Raw genomic sequence first — 19,449 nt, 5'->3', positions numbered from 1 at the left:
AGAGTCACAGGAACAAGTCAACCCCATGCCTCGCCCATACGTACCTGGTGATGAACCCGACGTACAGGTCGCATCTACCCCAGAAACAGTAGCATCGGAAGCTGATGAACCAACCAACGACAGGGGGCCAGAATCGCCTCCGCACCAAGAGCAAGACACTCGGGAAAGGCGCTATCCAGAAAGGATCAGGAAGCCTCCCCAAAGACTGAATATATAAATAGACTATTTTCAGCTAATGTTGCATGTTAAAAGTGTTAATTGTAATTAGTTTGATATTTAATTGTTAAATGAGTGTTATGGTACTGTTAATCTAAAAGGGGAGGAATTGTAATGTATATACCTTTAAGGGGGGGAACTATCTTTTACAGCTCATGTATACTGCAGTACCGGCAGTGACCACACCTGCATATAGCACTGAGTAGTAATCTGTACAGATCAGTTCCACTGTGAGCCACGTTGAGTAAACACCTGTTGTACCGTTCTCCTGCAGTCTGTGTCTTATTATACACGGGCACAACAGCCTTCTAGAATGATCTCAGTTGGTTATATAAGGCAGGGAACTATTGAATCAATTCTGATACAACATGAGGTAGAAATTGCACCCTCTTGCGCCCTGTTTACAGATGTAAAATAGGCGCACCGAGGCCCAATTTCAGGAACTAATGTCCTTCACCCCAAGGATGCCTGAAAAACATCTGACTTGAAATTGGGTCTGGCCATTTTTCAGGTGGCTGCCTAAAACAGGTGCTAGGCTTTAGTAATACTAATAAGAGGCCGAATGCCTATTTTAGAACCCCTCAGAGAAATTGGGTGGGCCTGAGCGGAGCAAGCATTGGCACTGCTCCGCTCAGGTTTTCTAGATGTGGATGCGGCCTAGTCAACAGCCCCCAGTGAAAAGTCTAATTTAGAAAAAAATTGATGTAGAGACAGGATGAGTAGGAGGCCTCCTCCCGGGTGCACAGCATTCCAGTGGTCGCCCCCCGCTGTCCTCCCCTCCTGGGACTTACCAGAGGTTGGCGGCCTGAGATTTGCTTATTCAGTCAGGCGACCTGCCTGCAGAGGTGCGACATGCGCCAGCAGATCGCCGCGATTATTTAGATGAGGCCGAGGACTAATTTCTCGCGATCTTCAGGCCGCTGCTTTCGGCCACAGGGATTGCATTGAGTTAACAGCAGCTTTAACTAATGCAAGCATATTTAGTCCTGACATATCTTACCCAAGAGGAGTTTACTGGCCTAGCATAACTGATGAGTTAAATATTAGAGTGCTCGTGTATTTTTGTGATGGTAGCAGCCACAGAATAAAAACTAATTTTGTAGTTCAAAGTAAAACACATCTGCCTATTTTCCATTCAGACAGTGACAGCTTTTGTCCTTTTCTGCTAACTAGCAAATTTAAATATGTTGATGTTAATGCAGTGGATATTTTGTGTTACGGCAGCCCTTCTGTTTAGCGAAGGTTTTTCCAAACACGAAGGGGGAGAAATTCGGTATCGCCCCGTTTGGGGCGCTATTATCGGCCGGGCGCAAAGTTTAGTGCCCGGCGCTAATTAACGACCCTGACTGCAAACTTGGCCTCTATTGCCCCGGAGGTGATTTAAGCGCTAAATCAGGCGCTACACACCTGTCTTAAGGCGCTAACATCGATGAGCGAGGCGCTACCTCAGAGTGCTGGTGAAGCTCAGGTGATGTCAGTTAGCAATGGAACACAGACACACTGGTGCCGTCCAGTTCTTAAAGGGGAGGGGCCATCTTGCTGGCCAGCCACACCCTGCTCATTGCAGCCTTGAATCTCGGCCTGAAGAGACCTCAAAAGCAATTGTGTTGGAAGCACTAATGGATAGGCCCAGGGAAAGAGCTCAGCGCTTAGAAACCTCAAAAGTGGTGCTGAGGGCCTGAACTCCTTAGCACAGGGTTAAAACCAAAAATGTCGCCGACAAAAAAAGGCAGGAAGCGACCGCCTTTAAATAGTGCTCCCCCAGCCCCTTCCCGACTGCAAAACGTTCCCCTCTACCTGTCGTTGCCAGCGGCAGGCGGAAAGGCAGGGGGCGCCACTCAATATCCGGTCCGGGGCGTCGCACGCTCGACTGACGTCACGATCGGCGGGCGCAGGACATCGTGGCGGTAGTGTTTAGCACTGCCGCAAAATGTCTGGTCAATTTGGCAAGCGGCGCAAACATTGCCGCGCCCAGGCGCTAGTTGCGTTGCGCCCCGTTAGCGCCAATCAACCAAATTTTTTCCCCTAACAATTGTTCTACCCCTTCGTACCTCAGTTGCAATAAGTAACATGAAAACACAGAGTTGGAATTCTGTCATAGAAACATAGATAGAAACATAGAAGATAGGAGCAGGAGTAGGCCAGTCGGCCCCTCGAGCCTGCTCCGCCATTCAATGAGATCATGGCTGATCATCCAAATTCAGTTCCCTGTCCCTGCTTTCTTCCCATATCCCTTGATCCCTTTAGCCTTAAGAAATATATCTAACTCCTTCTTGAATATATTTAATGAATTGGCCTCAACTGCCTTCTGTGGCAGAGAATTCCACAGGTTCACCACTCTCTGGGTGAAGAAATTCCTGCTCATCTCTGTCCTAAATGGCTTACCCCTTATCTTTAGACTGTGACCCCTGGTTCTGGACTCCCTGCCATCGGGAACATCCTTCCTGCATCTAGTCTGTCTAGTCCTGTTAGAATTTTATAAGTTTCAATGAGATCCCCTCTCATTCTTCTAAACTCCAGCAAGTATAAGCCCAATCGACCCAATCTCTCTTCATACGTCATTCCTGCCATCCCAGGTATCAGACTGGTGAATCTTCGCTGCACTCCCTCCATGGCAAGAACATCCTTCCTCAGATAAGGCAACCAAAACTGCACACAATACTCAAGGTGTGGTCTCACCAAGGCCCTGTACAACTGCAGCAAGACATCATTGCTCCTGTACTCAAATCCTCTCGCTACGAAGGCCAACATACCATTTGCCTTCTTAACCGCCTGCTGCACCTGCATGCTTACCTTCAGCGATTGGTGCACAAGGACACCCAGGTCTCGTTGCACTTCCCCTTTTCCCAATCTATTGCCGTTCAGATAATAATCTGCCTTCCTGTTTTTGCCACCAAAGTGGATAACCTCGCATGTCCTGCTGCAGAATGGACTCATCAGCTCCAAAAGCACTTCTCACAGATGCCACCATCACCGAGCAGTGGTGGCAGTGGCTGCTTACCATCAGTTTAGAAGAAAATGGCTGCAGCTTCATTTGTAGCTACAGTTGCTGGTCTGAAAACTGTGAAAAGTGCTGGTGATGACACAGCTCCAGAATCAATGGCTTCATATAAAGTGTTCCTCTGGATGATGTCATGTGTCAAATGAAAGGTGTAAGACAGAGTTAAGGTTCAACCTATGACAATATTATAGAATAGTCCGTTGAAAGGGGGAAGGACAAGAAAAACTATAAAAGTTAACATTTGCTAAAGAACCCACATCTTGTCAGAGTTTAAATAGTTTTTGGATAGCAATATCAAGTAGAGAATTGTTTATTGAGTTTAACCAGTAAATACATTTTTAAAAGGAAGCGATTTCTGTTCAATTTCCCATATGCCTGCAATTGGACTCCTCTAAACTTCTTACTAATCCTTTATATTCACAATTCTATAGCCTGGCAGAACTGCTGGTTTCTGCACACCTTTAGTAATATATAATGTCCCGTCATGTACTTGCTAGTTGGGGAGCTGGTTATCCCAAAGAGGCTAAGATGGATTTATACCAATTTCCCCTTGTTAAGGATACCCAGAGTAATGAGAATTGACACAGTCTTAGACACACAGGCTTGGAATTTCCCCGAAATCTGCACCGAAACAACGACATAAGTATGACATAATGGCAATTTTAAGTGCAAACTTTGTGCGTAAGTGACTTACACCAGTTTTAACCCAAGTTTAAAAGATCGTTTGTGCGATTCAGTGAAACCTTCGCTGAAACCCTTTGCCACTCATTAACATAGCTCCGCCCCATTTACACCAGTTCTGATCGGACTGTAAATTTACACTCAAAGTTTAGGCACAATGGGACTCAAAGTCATATTTCTGGTGATTTATGATGATTATTCAAGTGAAATTTTTAATTTCTCCTCACTAAGACCCACACTGTATTGTCTGTATCATTGAATGTATTTTAATAGCATCAGAATGAGTTACAGTAAAAATTGAAATGCTTCCCTGATTGTACTTATTCACCATGCTGTGCCTAATTTGCATAAATGATGGTTTCATGGCTTCAAACTTTAATTTTCATACTTAAAAAGGGATTTGAAGGAGGAATATGTGTAAGTTCTGCACTTTCCTCAGGCTCCCATTGTTTTGTTAATTTCTGCTTGTTTGTACTGGTTTTTATATTCTGAGGTATACTAATGAGATTCTCAGGAAAATTCTTTGTAACCACCAGTCGGCAAGATCGTCCTAGAAACCAGTGTAAATTTTGGCGTAACTTGGCAGTTATGCCATTTAAGGAAATGCTGGGCCAGAGAAACTACATGAATGTTAGTTCTCACTGGAACCCGTTTCTGTGATCTTGACGTCCTGTTCACCCATCACCCCTGTGCTCGCTGACCTACATTGGCTCCCGGTTAAGCAACGCCTCGATTTCAAAATTCTCATCCTTGTTTTCAAATCCCTCTGTGGCCTCGCCCCTCCCTATCTCTGTAATCTCCTCCAGCCCCACAACCCCCCAAGATATCTGCGCTCCTCTAATTCTGGCCTCTTGAGCATCCCTGATTATAATCGTTCGACTATTGATGGCCGTGCCTTCTGTTGCCTAGGCCCTAAGCTTTGGAATTCCCTGCTTAATCCTCTCCGTCTCTCTCTACCTTTCTTTCCTCCTTTAAGATGCTCCTTAAAACCTACCTCTTTGACTAAGCTTTTGGTCACCTGCCCTAATTTATCCTTATGTGGCTCGGTGTCAAATTTTTTGTCTTATACTCCTGTGAAATGCCTTGGGACGTTTTACTACGTTAAAGGCGCTATATAAATACAAGTTGTTGTTGGTGTTATTTAAATATGAGCAGATCACTGCATTATGTTGTATAATTTTTGTTTTATAAAATATTGTTCTGTTTTAAGGCGTAGTATTAACTGCTTCACATGCAGTAGACCTACATGAGAAAACAGATTAAATTCATAATATGTTTATAGTTTTTATAAAAGTGAAAACTACAAATATGCAAACTGGTCCAAAGACAACATAATGATTTAGATAAATAAACATTTTCATAACAAAGCCTGCAGTCAAGAAGTTAAAATGAATGTAGGACATAAACATGAATGTAAAACATTTATAATTTTGATTAACAAAAGTCATAAAGTGGAATACACTATAATTACCTGAAGTATAAATGCTTGTTATGAAGTAGTTTTGTGCATAGAAGTATTGATTAATAATTGATATTAAATCACTAATTGTTCTTCATGTCTTATGTTTACAGTCCTTCATAAACAGCCCAGAGAAGTGTGCCTGTGCTTGCTGGAACTGGGGAGAATAGCTTCCAGGTAATATTATATTTTCCTTTTTCTTTAGATTTAAACGTGGATCATTTTCACTCCATTAATCCAATACCTGTACTCAGATTCCAATCTGTTCCATTCCAATTCAATCCAATACTCAGTTTCCAATCCGTTCCATTCCAATTCAATCCAATACTCAGATTCCAATCCGTTCCATTCCAATTCAATCCAGTACTCAGTTTCCAATCCGTTCCATTCCAATTCAATCCAATACTCAGTTTCCAATCCGTTTCAGTGCCTGCTGCCAGCACATGTGGCCATCTGCACCAGGGCAGTAAACAGTACGAAGAGATGTTCAAGGTTGTATTCAGCAACATCTTGTGGGCAGTTGTTTAAACAGTTCTCCAGAATGCAGTGATGTGGCTCAGTTACTGTGAGCAGCACAAAGATTCACAGAATTTGCTGACCACAATAGCAACAGAGAGGTTTTTTTTCTTGCTACAGGTTGAGAATACATTTCAACCAGAAGCTCACAATACTTCGGATTACATTTTAAAATGTACATTGACTTGCTATATTATGGGTGCATTCATTCATATAAATAAACTGTGAAGAATGACTTTAATAGCACTTTGAGGGGGAGAAATTCAGTTGTCTGCGCCTCCCGTTAGCGCGTTAAGAGGGCGCTAATGGGGCGCAAAGCAACTAGCGTCCGGGCACGGCGATCTTTGCGCCTTCGCGAAATTAACTAGACATTGTGCGGCGGCGCTAAACACTGCCGCCACGATCTCCTGCGCCGGCAGATCGTGACGTCAGTCGAGTGCGCAACGCCCCGGTAGCGCCCCGGACCGGATATTGAGTGGCGCCCCCTGCCTTACCGCCTGCCGCTATCAACGACAAGGGAGGAGCGTTTTGCAGTCAGGAAGGGACTGGGGGAGCACTATTTAAAGGCGACCGCTTCCTGCCTTTTTTTGTTGGTGACATTTTTGCACCACGCATTCTGAGAGAGAGAGAGAGAGACTTCTGGAGAGATTCAACGCTGTGTGAAGGAGTTTTGGGTACTGAGCAGCACTTTGCAGGTTCATTTTAATTTGCCCTTGTGTCGATTTAGAAGAGACTGTGGGGGCTGCACTCTGAGCTCTTTCCCTGGGTCTCTCCATTGTTCTTTCCAGCAGATTTGATGTACAGGTCTCTCCAGGCTGAGATTCAAGGCTGCAATGAGCAGGATGTGGATGGAGAGCAAGATCAACCCTCCCCTTTAAGATAAAAACAGAAAATGCTGGAGAAACTCAGCAGGTCAAGCAGCATCTGTGAAGAGAGAAACAGAGTTAACGTTTCAGGTCGATGACCATTCGTCAGAACTCCCCTTTAAGAATTGGCCGGTGCCAGTGTGTCTGTGTTCCATTGCTGACTGACATCACATGAGCTTCGCCAGCGCTGTGAGTTAGTGCCTTGCTCCTTGGCCTTTGCACCTTAAGACAGGTGTGAAGCGCCATTTAGCGCCCCAGTCACCTCCAGGGGCGATAAAAGCCAAGTTTGCCGTCGGAGGCGATAATTAGCGCCAGGCGCTAAACTTTGCGCACGGCCGATAATGGCGCCCCAAACGGGGCGATACTGAATTTTTCCCCCTGAATATCTTTTATTCACCTAGTTAGCAGATGCTGTGCAGCAAATGGAGACATTTTGACCTCCAAGTAAAATTAATTATCAATATAATTTAGTAATTGGAAGATTCTTCATGCCTCAGATATCTAAAATGTGTTAAATTTTCATAATGTTAGAGCATTGAAGTCACAGTCAGAGGGCCCAATTTTGATTCCCATCTTCAACTGACCTTTGAATTTAGCTGCTCTCTTTATGTGAATTCGTCATTGTTCATCCATGTGAAAGCTTTTCTGGAATTTTTCAGCACAATTTCAAAACCAGTACAGTAACTGTACAAGTATAGGCATATAACAATGGCTAACATGGAGGTGTGGTTTTTTTTTATCCATGGATGGATATAGGTGATACAGGCAAGGCTGCATTTTATGTGCATCCCTAGTTACCCTGAAAAGATGGTGGTGGGCAGCCTTCTTAAACTGCTGCAGTCCTTGTGGTGATGGTGCTCTCACAATGGCATTAGTTAAGAAATTCACTCAGGACTAGGATACCTTTATATTGCAGCACATTACTTTCTAAAGCATCTGTAAGTGCAGGGGAAACTCCCGATAATGAAAATGCCCAAAGCAAAAAAAAGTCAACAGTTTGTTTTACAGGTACAACTCCGGTAATCCGGCACCCTCGGGACCAGGCCGGTGCCGGACCACTGAAAATTCCGAACCACTGAAGGTGTCAAAAGTCACCACAAACACCGCCACCACCTGCTCCTCCTCTTCCTGCTGCTGCCCTCCCTGTGCCGCTGCCGACCCCGCCGCCCACGGGCTGCTCGGGCTCGGGCTCCATCGCCCCGCTGAGCCGTCGGTGATGCTGCACGGTCCAGGCACTGATCCTGACCCAGCGGCGGTCCCGGGACCCGAGCTGGACCCATCCCAGGGAGGGAATGTGACAGCAGGACCTTCCTCGTGCCGGACCACTGAAGGTGCCGGACCGTCGGGTGCCGGATTACCGGTGCACTACCTGTACTTTGTACACATATCGAATAACAGTTCAATGGTTTACTCCCTAACTACAGGTAAGTCTCTAGTAAATGGAGAATATTGCGTTTTTAAAAAAAGTATTGAAAGTATCTTTCAATCAAAGGGTATTGGAGAAATTGGGCTTGGTGGCACCCATTTTTGGGGTGCTGCAAGTCCCCTTCGGATTTCAAAATGGTATCCACGGCACATGCACACTTCTGACATGAAATGCGCCAGATGCCATATTGGTAAAATTGGCATGCATGCACTTTACATCCGACAGAAGTATGCCGAATCGGCAGATCATGACGTTGCACGCTTATTTGACGCTATTGCTGCCATTTTGGAGCTTCACGCTCTAGCTGACGCTCTCTCTTAACCTCGCACCGCTGAACATGATGTTAAGCAGCATGAAGGACCCCCCCCCCGCCATCAGCGCTATTTAAAGGGATCATCAACTACTTATAGGTTAGTTGCTGGTTTATCTCTTCTGGCTGTTGCTACCATTCTACACGCTTTTGGTGCTTTCCATAGTTGTTTCAAGTTTCAAAAGGTTACAGAGAGTGTTTTTTGTTGACTTCAAGGCTTCTGCACAAGCAGTTGCTCCCAGACATGGGTGTAGTAGTAAGCCTTCCTCTTGGAATCAAGCATGACTGGGAGAATGAGCAGAGGCCGCGCAGAGCAGGACAAGCTTCTGGAAGAAAGACGAGGAGTGGGGGAAAATGGGCTCTCAGCAGGAGGCCATATCCACCCAGGGAGCACTTCTCCTACCTGAACCTCAGTGACGGCCAATGTTTGAGATGCCTGCGCTTCACTAAGGAGGTCGTCACTGAAATCTGCCACCTGCTGCAGACATAACTACAACCTCATCAGGGTAAGGACTGCATTGCCAGTGGCTGTGAAGGTGACCCTGGCTATGAACTTTCATGAATCAGGTTCCTTCCAGGCTGGTGCTAGAGATATTAGCAACATCTCGCAGTTTACAGTGCACTGTTGTATAAGGGAGGTCACTGAGGCCTCTCTATTCAAAGAGAGAGAACTTCATTTCATTCCCTCTTGCTACAGAGAAGCAGGCAGAGCGAGCACAAGGGTTTGCAAGGATGGCAGGCTTCCCCATGGTGCAGGATGCCATTGACTGCATGCTTTGCGCGTGCCTCATGTCAACTCTGCCATGTACCTGAACCGAAAAGGATTCCACTCCCTCAGCGTGCAGCCGGTGTATGACCATAGGCAGCGCATCATACAGGTCAAAGCCCGGTATCCTGGCAGCAGTCATGATGCATTCATTCTGCGGTGGTCTGCTGTGCCAGCTGCATTTCAGCCACAACGGCAAACCAAAGGGTGGCTACTGGGCGATAAGGGCTATCCGCTGATAACCTGACTCATGACTCCGGTTTGCAATTGACGCACACCTGGGCAGCATGCATACTATGAGAGCCTTGTTGCCAGAAGAAATCTGATAGAGCAGACCATTGGCGTGCTGAAGCAATGATTCTGCTGCCTGGACCGCTCTGGAGGAGCTGTGCAGTACTCAGCTGAGCGAGTCTCAAGATTTGTGGTGGAATGCTGCATGCTGCACAATCTTGCCATCATGAGGGAACAGCCCTTGCCACCACCTATCAGGTGAGATGCTGAGGAGCAGGAGCACAAGTAAGATGAGGCTGCAGAGGAGGAAGAGGAAGGGAGGCTGCAACCTAGACAGCCCCTTTCTGCCCGGGCTGTACGCGAAGAACAAATTCAAGTGCGATATCAATAACTTCAACCCTAATTCCCCATTCAGCAACAGTCCCACATTCCTTACCATCCCTCTGTCACTGACCATCACATCATCCTGTAGGCCACAACGCAAAAATAAAAGCAAACACAAAATGTTAAGTCCGTGAATGATTGAGACACGGACTAGCAGGAGAGAAAACAAACAGATCTTTACTGGTGAAAGGCATAAACGAAACTAAACAACAGAGGCTCTCTAGCGCCTTTTATACAGGGGTGGTCACTGCCGGTACTGCAGTCTGAGACCAGTTATTCTCTTAAAGGTACATACACAACAATTCCTCCCCTTTTAGATAAACAGTACATAACATTCATTTAACAACTAATGATAACGAATTACAATCACAATTACTGTTGCTAGATACATTGGTTAAGTTTAAGCAATTATAAGTTCAGTCTTTGAGGAGGCTTCCTGATTCTGTCTGGATAACGCCTCTTTGGGGTATCAGGTTCTTCTGGCAATGTTGAGTCGGAATCAATGTCGTTGTTTGGTTCATCTGTTTCCAATATTACCGGTTCTGCGGTAGCTGCAATTGGAACGTCGATTTCATTACCAGGTGTATCAGATCGTGGTGTGGAGTTGACGTTTTCCAGTGACTCTAGAATCTGGTCAGCATGTCGTCTTACAATGCTCTCCCCAACGTCCACGGTATACATGAGAGGTCCTTGTCGTGTACAAATCGTTCCTGGCTGCCATTTCTCAGTGCGGTAGTCCCGGGCCAAAACTGGTTGACCTATCTTAAAACTCCTGGTCGGCCTTTCATTCATATTCTGAAACTGCCTGTTCTCCACATCTCTTCGGACGTTTGGCTTAACCAAATCCAAGCGGCATCGTAGTCTTCGATTGAAGAACATCATGGCTGGAGTTTGGTTGGTAACCGCATGTGTCGCATTCCGGTAGGCAAACAAGAAGTTGTCCACCTTGTGTTGTAGGGGTATATCTTCATTACACATTGCCTTGATAGCCTTCTTGAATGTTTGGACAAACCTCTCGGCCAATCCATTAGTGGCTGGATGATATGGGGCAGATGTGTAATGCTTAACACCATTGTTCTTTAAGAACCTCCGGAACTCTTCAGACACAAACTGTGGTCCATTGTCAGAGCAAATCTTTTCAGGCAGCCCATTCCTGGCGAATATGGTTCGCAAAACTGTGATAGTTTTTTCCGTCGTGGTTGAGGACATTTTTATTACCTCTGGCCACTTTGAATGTGCATCCACCGCAATTAAAAACATCGTGTCCATGAAGGGACCAGCAAAATCAATGTGCACCCTTTGCCATGGAGATGAGGGCCACTCCCATGGATGCAGAGGAGCTTGTGGTGGGGCGTTTTGGACCTTCTGGCATCCTGCGCAGCTCTTGGTCATCTCTTCGATTTCTCTATCGATTCCCGGCCACCAAACAAACGCTCTGGCTAAGCTCTTCATTTTTACCCCACCCAGATGACCCTCATGAAGCTCATTGAGCACTCTATCCGTCAACTTAGGTGGAATTACTACTCTGGATCCACACATCAAGGTTCCTCTACACACTGACAGCTGTTCTCTTCTCGGCGAGAATGCTGGCAGCAGTGGTTCGCCATGTGCTGGCCATCCCTTCACCGTTAAATCATAGACCCGTGATAGTGTCGGGTCATTCCGTGTTTCCTTTTCTATGTTTGCATTCGTCACAGGGAGACATTCGACTATGGTCGAGTGGAATAACTCCATTGGATCCACTGCAGGGTCTTCTTCCACCATCGGCAACGGTAGACGTGACAATCCATCAGCATTTCCATGCTGTTTAGTTCCTTTGTACTCGATGTCATATTGGTGTGCCCCTAGGAAAAGGGACCATCTCTGCAGCCGTTGTGCTGTCATTATCGGTACGCCCTTCTGAGGGTTGAAAATGGAGACAAGAGGTTGATGATCGGTTAGTGGAGTAAATTTTTGACCGTACAGATAGTGATTGAACTTCTTCACCCCCCACACTAGGCTGAGGGCCTCTCTGTCAATCTGGGCATAGTTACGCTTGGCAGAAGTTAACGAGCGTGACGCAAAAGCTATCGGCCTCTCCGAACCATCAAGGAATTTATGTGACAGTACCGCCCGAATGCCGTAGGGAGACGCATCACACGCCAGCCTGATTGGCAGTGCTGGGTTGTAGTGAGCCAATACTTCCTTTGAAGTGATTAAGTCCTTACTCTTCTGAAAAGCACGCTTACAATCATCGCTCCATTTCCATGCCACCCCCGTTCGTAGCAGGGCGTTCAGTGGGTGCAGAATTGTCGACAAATTCGGCAAAAGCTTATGATAGTAATTCACCAACCCGAGGAATGACCTCAGCTGCGACACATTTTCAGGCGCTGGGGCCTTAACAACCGCTTCAATTTTGTCAGGGGACTTATGTAACCCCTCTTCATCAATCACGTGGCCACAATACGATATCTGTTTCTTAAAAAATTCGCACTTGGGGCGGTTGGCTCGCAGCCCATGTTCCCGTAGTCTAGTGAGCACGTGTTCTAGGTTGTTAAGGTGTTCACTGTCATCTTCACCTGTTACAAGGATGTCGTCCAAGTAACACTGAGTCCCCGGAATCCCTTGCAGGACTTGTTCCATCGCTCTTTGCCATATCGCCGGAGCCGATGCTACTCCGAATACCAATCGATGATACTGGTAAAGACCTTTGTGAGTGTTTATCGTGAGATACTTCCTAGAGGACTCTTCAACCTCCATCTGCAAATATGCTTGTGCTAGGTCAATTTTTGTAAAACGCTTCCCTCCAGACAGCGAGGCGAAGATGTCTTCTATCCTTGGAAGAGGATATTGTACTGTGCGAAGGACAGGGTTCACCGTCACCTTGAAATCCCCACAGATGCGAATCTTCCTTGGCTCTCCGGACTTATTGGTTAACGTTTTCTTCATGACAGGAACGATGGGTGTCGCCCACTCGCTCCAGTCGACCTTAGACAACACGCCCGCCTTCTCCAGATTCTCCAGCTCTGCCTCGACGGCTGGGCGAATTGCATATGGTACCGGTCTCGCTTTGAAAAACTTGGGAACTGCATTCTCTTCTATTTTTATCAAGGCGGTTACGCCTTTAAGCGTGCCCAGTTCTTGTTGAAATACCTCTTTGGCGTTAGCTAAGATTGTTGACAATCGTCCAGGAGTGACGTCTTCATCTTTTTTACCGTCCACCATCATTGCATGAATGGAATGCCAATCTAAGTTTATCTTCCTGATCCATTCCCGTCCCAATAACGGTGGTCCACCATTTGGCAGTATGTAGAGATACAATTTCCGTATTTTCTTGCCATTGTATTCGACAGGCACCCTTATTTTTCCTCTGGGGTATACTTTTTGCCCCGTATACGTCGTCAAGACGATGGATGTCTCTCTCAAGGGTATGTGTGAAAATAGCCGCTCGTAGTCTCGTCGATTCATGACGGTTAGCGCTGATCCTGTATCCAATTCCATTTTAACTTGGGACCCTGCTATCGTGAGAGTGACCCAAATGGTTCGGTGATCCTCTTTTGCGATTACATTGTGAAGTTTGAGACAGCTTAGTCTCCTGTTTCCGGATTCACTATCGCTCATCTGGTCTTCGGAACTACTGTCCGTCATCTTTTGTACTTTCTTGTACGGTTCCTTAGTAGCCTTTTTGTTGTCGCTGGTCTTCTTCCCAGACCTACAAACTCGTGCAATGTGTCCAATCTTCCCGCATTGTCTGCATATTTTGTCTTTGGACCAGCAGTCCGTTTGGTCATGGTTAGTTTTGCTGCAGCGATAACATTTTGCAAATCCCCGTGTCATTTCGTGGGTGCCGTATTCCTGTGGTTTTTGTTGAATTTCTGCAGCTCCCTGGCTGCTGCTTCATACGATACTGCCACGCTGAAAGCCTTATCTAGCGTCAGCTCTTTTTCTGCGAGTAACTTCTTCTGTGTTCCTTCACTCAGGAGTCCACAGACAAATTTGTCCTGTAGGGTATCTGCCAGTCCTGCTCCGAACTGGCAGTGCTTTGATAGCTTGCGTAGTTCCGTAAGATACTCAGCATTGCTCTCATCTTTGTGCTGAGTTCTCCTGTGGAATTTAAATCTTTCTGCTATCAACAGCGGTGCAGGGTTTAAGTGCTCCTGTAGAACAGCAACAATTTCGTTAAAACTCTTCACCTTCGGTTTGGCTGGAGTAATCAGGTCCCGCAATAGGCCGTACGTTCTAGCGCCCATTAAGTTTAACAATATCGATGCATTTTTCCCCTCTGCTATATCGTTTGCCTCGAAATATACCTCGACTCTTTCCACATAATGTATTATCAAAAGCAGTGATACAGCCAGTCTTCGGCATCTTGCAAATCTAAAATGGCGCCTCCCGCACTTTGCCTTCTTCTCCGATTTAACAAAATGGTGCCTCCCGCGCTTTTCCTTCTTCCCCGCTGTTGTTAGCGCTGCTTTCCACGGTTTCTTGCGTGTATTCTTTTTCTTTTATTATTTTCCCGTCGTGGAGCGGACCCTCTGGGACACTTCCCTCCCTCTTCTGAGGTCCGAACGCTGCCCAGCTTCGAAACACCAGCCGCGCCCTGTATGCTCCACCCTCTCTTTCTCTCCTTGCTTCCCGACTCGCTGCCCGGCCCCGTTGAAAAGCCACCCGATCGAGCTTCAGCCCGCCGCAGCCCAGGAAGGATCAGAGCACTACCTGCCACCAGCCCGATTAGCTGGGAAACCATGGACCGAGGAACCCAGCCTGGCTCTGGACAGTCTCTCCTGCAAGTTTTGAAATCGATGATTGACGGTCGACGCCCGTTTCTCGAGTTTCAGTGGCCTATTTTTTTTTTTTCTTCTTCTTTCTTCTGGCTCCGACCTTCAACAACGTCGTCGGAGCTGCTGCTGAGTTGCAGGTAAGTTCGTTTCTAACTCGTCGCCAGTGTTAAGTCCGTGAATGATTGAGACATGGACTAGCAGGAGAGAAAACAAACAGATCTTTACTGGTGAAAGGCATAAACGAAACTAAACAACAGAGGCTCTCTAGCGCCTTTTATACAGGGGTGGTCACTGCCGGTACTGCAGTCTGAGACCAGTTATTCTCTTAAAGGTACATACACAACACAAAATACACATTCCGAACCAAATTTATAAATTAAACCATGCCATATTGCATACAAACTTAAACTAATCACCTTTGTGCATTCACTTAGGGCCTGTCTTCCATGTGCCTTTGCCTGTCCTACTGCTCCTATGAAGTGTTAGCCCAGTGGCTGCAGCATGGCTGGTGGAAGGCTGCTGACTTTCAGTGGAGGAGAATGTAGATGGCCTTGGAGGATGACCTTGAGCAGTTCTGGGCCTAGAAGGCAACAGGAAAGGCACTGGTGGAGTGGCAGGGGTGGGATCATGAATGCGTCATCCACAGAAAGGACAGCAGGTTTGTGCTCTGTGGAGCCACTGCCACTCCCCCAGGGCAGTGCCTCAGCAATCCTAGTAATCTGTTGGAGGACAGATTGCTGGACTGCTGGAAGCCCCTTTGAACACTGGTATCCACAGCCATGATGGCTGAGCTTCCACTGCAGCACTCAGATGTTGGGTGGCTGCTGTTTTGTGCTACAATGGAAGCTGAGACATTGGCCATCAGACGCTGCATCATGGTTCGTTCCACAAGTGTGGCCTGGCCCATCCAAGTCCTCATCGGAGTCCTTTGCAGCAGAATCTGTGTGCGACCTTGCCCTCCGGGCTGCTGGCACCTGCGCTATCCTTGCCCCCTGCCCTGGCTGCTGCGTACTTGTGCCTGGTGTCTCACTACGTGCAGATCCCGCCTCCATGCTATCCTCTAAAATATGCGCAGTGTCAGTATCTGAGCTGGTGGGTTATGGGGAGCGGGTGGAAAAGTAGTGTTGAGGCCAAGATCAGATCAGCCATGATCTTATTGAATGGCGGGGCAGGCTTGAGGGGTCGAATGGCCTACTCCTGCTCCTATTTCTTATGTTCTTATGGTGGCTGTGAGTGTGAAATCAAGAGTCATCATCATCACTGTCTTCTTGGTCTTCCTCCACTGCCTGGGCAGGTTGCAGTTCTTGGATATCTGAAAGGAAAAAAGGACAAGGGTAAGGTTGTGGTGAGGGGAGAGGAGGAAGTAAGACGTGCATGCTTACACCAACTGCAGCTTCTAAGTCAGAAGAGATTGTGGGATGAGGGGGAAGTGGGATGTGAGAAGGAGGATTAGGTATGAGGATACTTTCATCTTCAGTGGATTCAGCCCCACCGGTGGCCATGGCCTCAGCAATGGGTGCTCCAAATGATGGTGACCACCGTCTTCTCCATGGGGGTTAGAATATTAACAGTCACTTGGACAAGTGTAGATGAATTAAGGAAAGCCAGCACGGATTTGTTAAAGGCAAATCATGTTTAACTAACTTGATTGAGTTTTTTGATGAGGTAACAGAGTGGGTTGATGAGGGCAATGCAGTTGATGTGGTGCACAAGGACTTCCAAAAGGCATTTGATAAAGTGCCACATAATAGGCTTGCCAGCAAATTTGAAGCCCATGGAATAAAAGGGACAGTGGCAGCATGGATACGAAATTGGCTAAGTGACAGGAAACAGAGAGTAGTGGTGAACGGTTGTTTTTCCGACTGGAGGAAGGTATGCAGTGGTGCTCCCGAGGAGTCGGTACTAGGACCACTGTTTTTCTTGATATATATTAATAACTTGGACTTGGGTGTACAGGGCACAATTTCAAAATTTTCAGATAACACAAAACTTGGAAGTATAGTGAACAGTGAGGAGGATAGTGGTAGACTTCAAGAGGACATAGACAGGCTGGTGGAGTGGGCGGACACGTAGCAGATGAAATTAAACACAGAAAAGTGCGAAGTGATACATTTTGGTAGGAAGAACGAGGAGAGGCAATATAAACTAAATGGTACAATTCTAAAGGGGGTGCATGAACAGAGAGACCTGGGGGTATATGTGCAGGTTGAGAAAGCGGTTAAAAAAGCATATGGGATCCTGGGCTTCATAAATAGAGGCATAGAGTACAAAAGCAAGGAAGTTACGATGAACCTTTATAAAACACTGGTTCGGCCTCAACTGGAGTATTGTGTCCAATTCTGGACATCCCACTTTAGGAAGGATGTGAAGGCCTTAGAGAGGGTGCAGTAAAGATTTACAGGAATGGTTCCAGGGATGAGGGACTTCAGTTACGTGGATAGACTGGAGAAGCTGGGGTTGTTCTCCTTAGAGCAGAGAAGGTTGAGAGGAGATTTGATAGAGGTCTTCAAAATCATGAGAGGTCTGGACATTGGCGGAGGAGTAGAGAACCAGAGGACACAGATTTAAGGTGATTGGCAGAAGAACATGAGGGAAAACTTTTTTACGCAGCGAGTGGTTAGGATCTGAAATGCACTGCCTGAAAGGGTGGTGGAAGCAGATTCAATCATGCCTTTCAAAAGGGAATTGGATAAGTACCTGAAGAAAAAAAAATTGCAGGGCTACGGGGAAAGGGCAGGGGAGTGGGACTAGCTGAAATGCTCTTGAAGAGAGGGGGCATGGGCTCGATGGGCTGAATGGATCCTTCTGTGCTGTAACCATTCTATGATTCTATGATTCTAACATGTAGGCGTGCCTCTCTCCCTCCGGTTAGTTCCTGCTGCCTCCGATTGTGTGCCACCTTCTTCTGCAAGGGACAGGAAAGTGTGTCAGTGAGTGTTGTGCTATATGTTTGACAGATGTGGCTGTCATGGTTGAATAGCTGGTAGTGTGTGCAAGGTGTGAGATGTGGTTGTTAGGCTTGCAACAGAGCTAAGTGCGTGAGGGTGAGGTTAAGCATATGAATGTTAAGTATGAGTCCTGATTGATAGAGATTGTTGGTAGGTGAGTGATGGGGGTGTGGTGAATTGAGTGGTGGCAAGAGAGCCCCAGGTGGGCAGAGGAAACATTTCAAGGACACCCTCAAAGCTTCCTTGAAAAAGTGCAGCATCCCCACCGATACCTGGGAATCCCTGGCCCAGGACCGCACAAAGTGGAGGAGAAGCATCCGGGAAGGCGCCGAACACCTCGAGTCTCTTCGCCGGGAGCAAGCGGAAACCAAGCGCAAACAGCGGAAGGAGCGCACATCAACCCAAGCACCCCACCCACCCGCCCCTTCAACCACCGTGTGCCCCACCTGTGACAGAGACTGTCGGTCCCGCATTGGACTCATTAGTCACCTGAGAACTCATTTTTAGTGTGGAAGCAAGTCATCCTTGGTTCCGAGGGACTGCCTAAGAAGAAGAGGTGGCTGAGGCTAGTGGTGCAGCTGGTAGGATATGGCATTTGAAGATGCACTCACTGACCATGACCACTCGTGTGAGGTCATCAAACTTCTTGCAGTCCTTGGAGCTAAACTCCTGGCATTGACCTCTGCAGCTATCTGTTCCCACTGCCTTTTCTTCATGTGTCTGGAGGGCCTCCTGCACCCCCTGCGGATACAGGATATCTCTCCTCCTTTCCAGCTCCTCCACCAAGACCTCAAGTGTAGCATCCGAAAACCTGGGTGCACACTCTCTGCCATGGTCAGCCATTGTTGATTGTTGCACAGCACAGTATTCCCAATGATCTCAGCACCTCCAGCAGGTACAATTCACATTCCCTTTAAGAAGTGCAGGCTAGCTTTAAGTAACGATATTGGGTCCCTTGCTGATGCGTGCAGCCAATGAAAAGTGCAGTTAGCATTGGCTGCACGCAGAAATCATTACAATGAGCAGGCAACACGAAGTTGGTGTGCTGCCCGCATTGCACTGAATGGGCGTGGAGTAATCGCGCATCGCGATCCCTTGCCCGTTTTCGGGGGCTATCCAATTGAACCCCCAAGATTTCTCATTGGCTCTCAATTTTGAAGAGTCTATTTTGTCATTTTCCTCAATTAAAAGCCTAGGCAATAGATGATCTTTTAAGATGTTCATTTGATCTGCTTCATTAAACTGATGGCTTATCAAAAATAACTTAAATATGCATCTTGTCTTTCTAAGACTAAAATGTTCACTTATTGAATTGGAAAGTACTTTGTAATATATTTTGAAGGACATCAGTTAACTCTGCAAACAACTTTCAGTATTTAAAGTGAGACTTGACACTGTAACACACCCCAGATAACTACACAATTATCTGTTTGCAATTTCACTAAAAGGTGACAAGTACAAATTAATGTACAACAACAAAGAAATTATCCGAAGATTTCTGGTGCAATATTGATCTTATAAATGTGACAAAATACAAATCAGGTATAATTTACCAACATATATAAGTATAAGATTTAGAAGTAAATGGTAAAAGTCCTTTGTTTTTTTTTCTCCAAAAGAATACTGCATGTAATAAGATGTTTGTGATGCATATTCAATATCAATGAAGGAATATATTCATGCAGTTCTTTATTGAATTCATGTAAACGTAATGTTTAGTCATACACTGTAATACATAAAGTTCACTCAATTAGAATAGCATGCAATTGTAAATTGGAAAAAATAAGTATTGTTGGGGGCTAGGTGGATAGAATACTATCATTTCATATGAGTTATGGGTTTGAATCCAGCCCAAATAGGATGAAAGTTTCTTTTTGCTAGCTCA

The 19,449-nt window shown here is 46.3% G+C and overlaps 1 protein-coding gene across 5 annotated transcripts in view; it reads left to right on the top strand.

The window, feature by feature from the left end:
* gas2a (growth arrest-specific 2a) overlaps window positions 1-19,449 on the top strand; it is a 271,414-nt gene that overhangs the window by 111,976 nt on the left and 139,989 nt on the right. For all 5 annotated transcript variants that reach the window (XM_086008134.1, XM_086008135.1, XM_086008138.1 and 2 more), the window contains one exon: window positions 5,471-5,534. In XM_086008134.1, the coding sequence (XP_085864260.1) occupies window positions 5,471-5,534 (64 nt within the window). The remainder of the gene's footprint in view (window positions 1-5,470; window positions 5,535-19,449) is intronic.

The sequence above is a fragment of the Somniosus microcephalus genome, chromosome 15 (genome assembly GCF_052327205.1).
Source record: "Somniosus microcephalus isolate GS21.2 chromosome 15, FLI_Smic_1.0, whole genome shotgun sequence".
In the NCBI taxonomy this organism is placed as follows: domain Eukaryota; kingdom Metazoa; phylum Chordata; class Chondrichthyes; order Squaliformes; family Somniosidae; genus Somniosus; species Somniosus microcephalus.
This window is presented reverse-complemented; position numbering and strand designations above follow the sequence as displayed.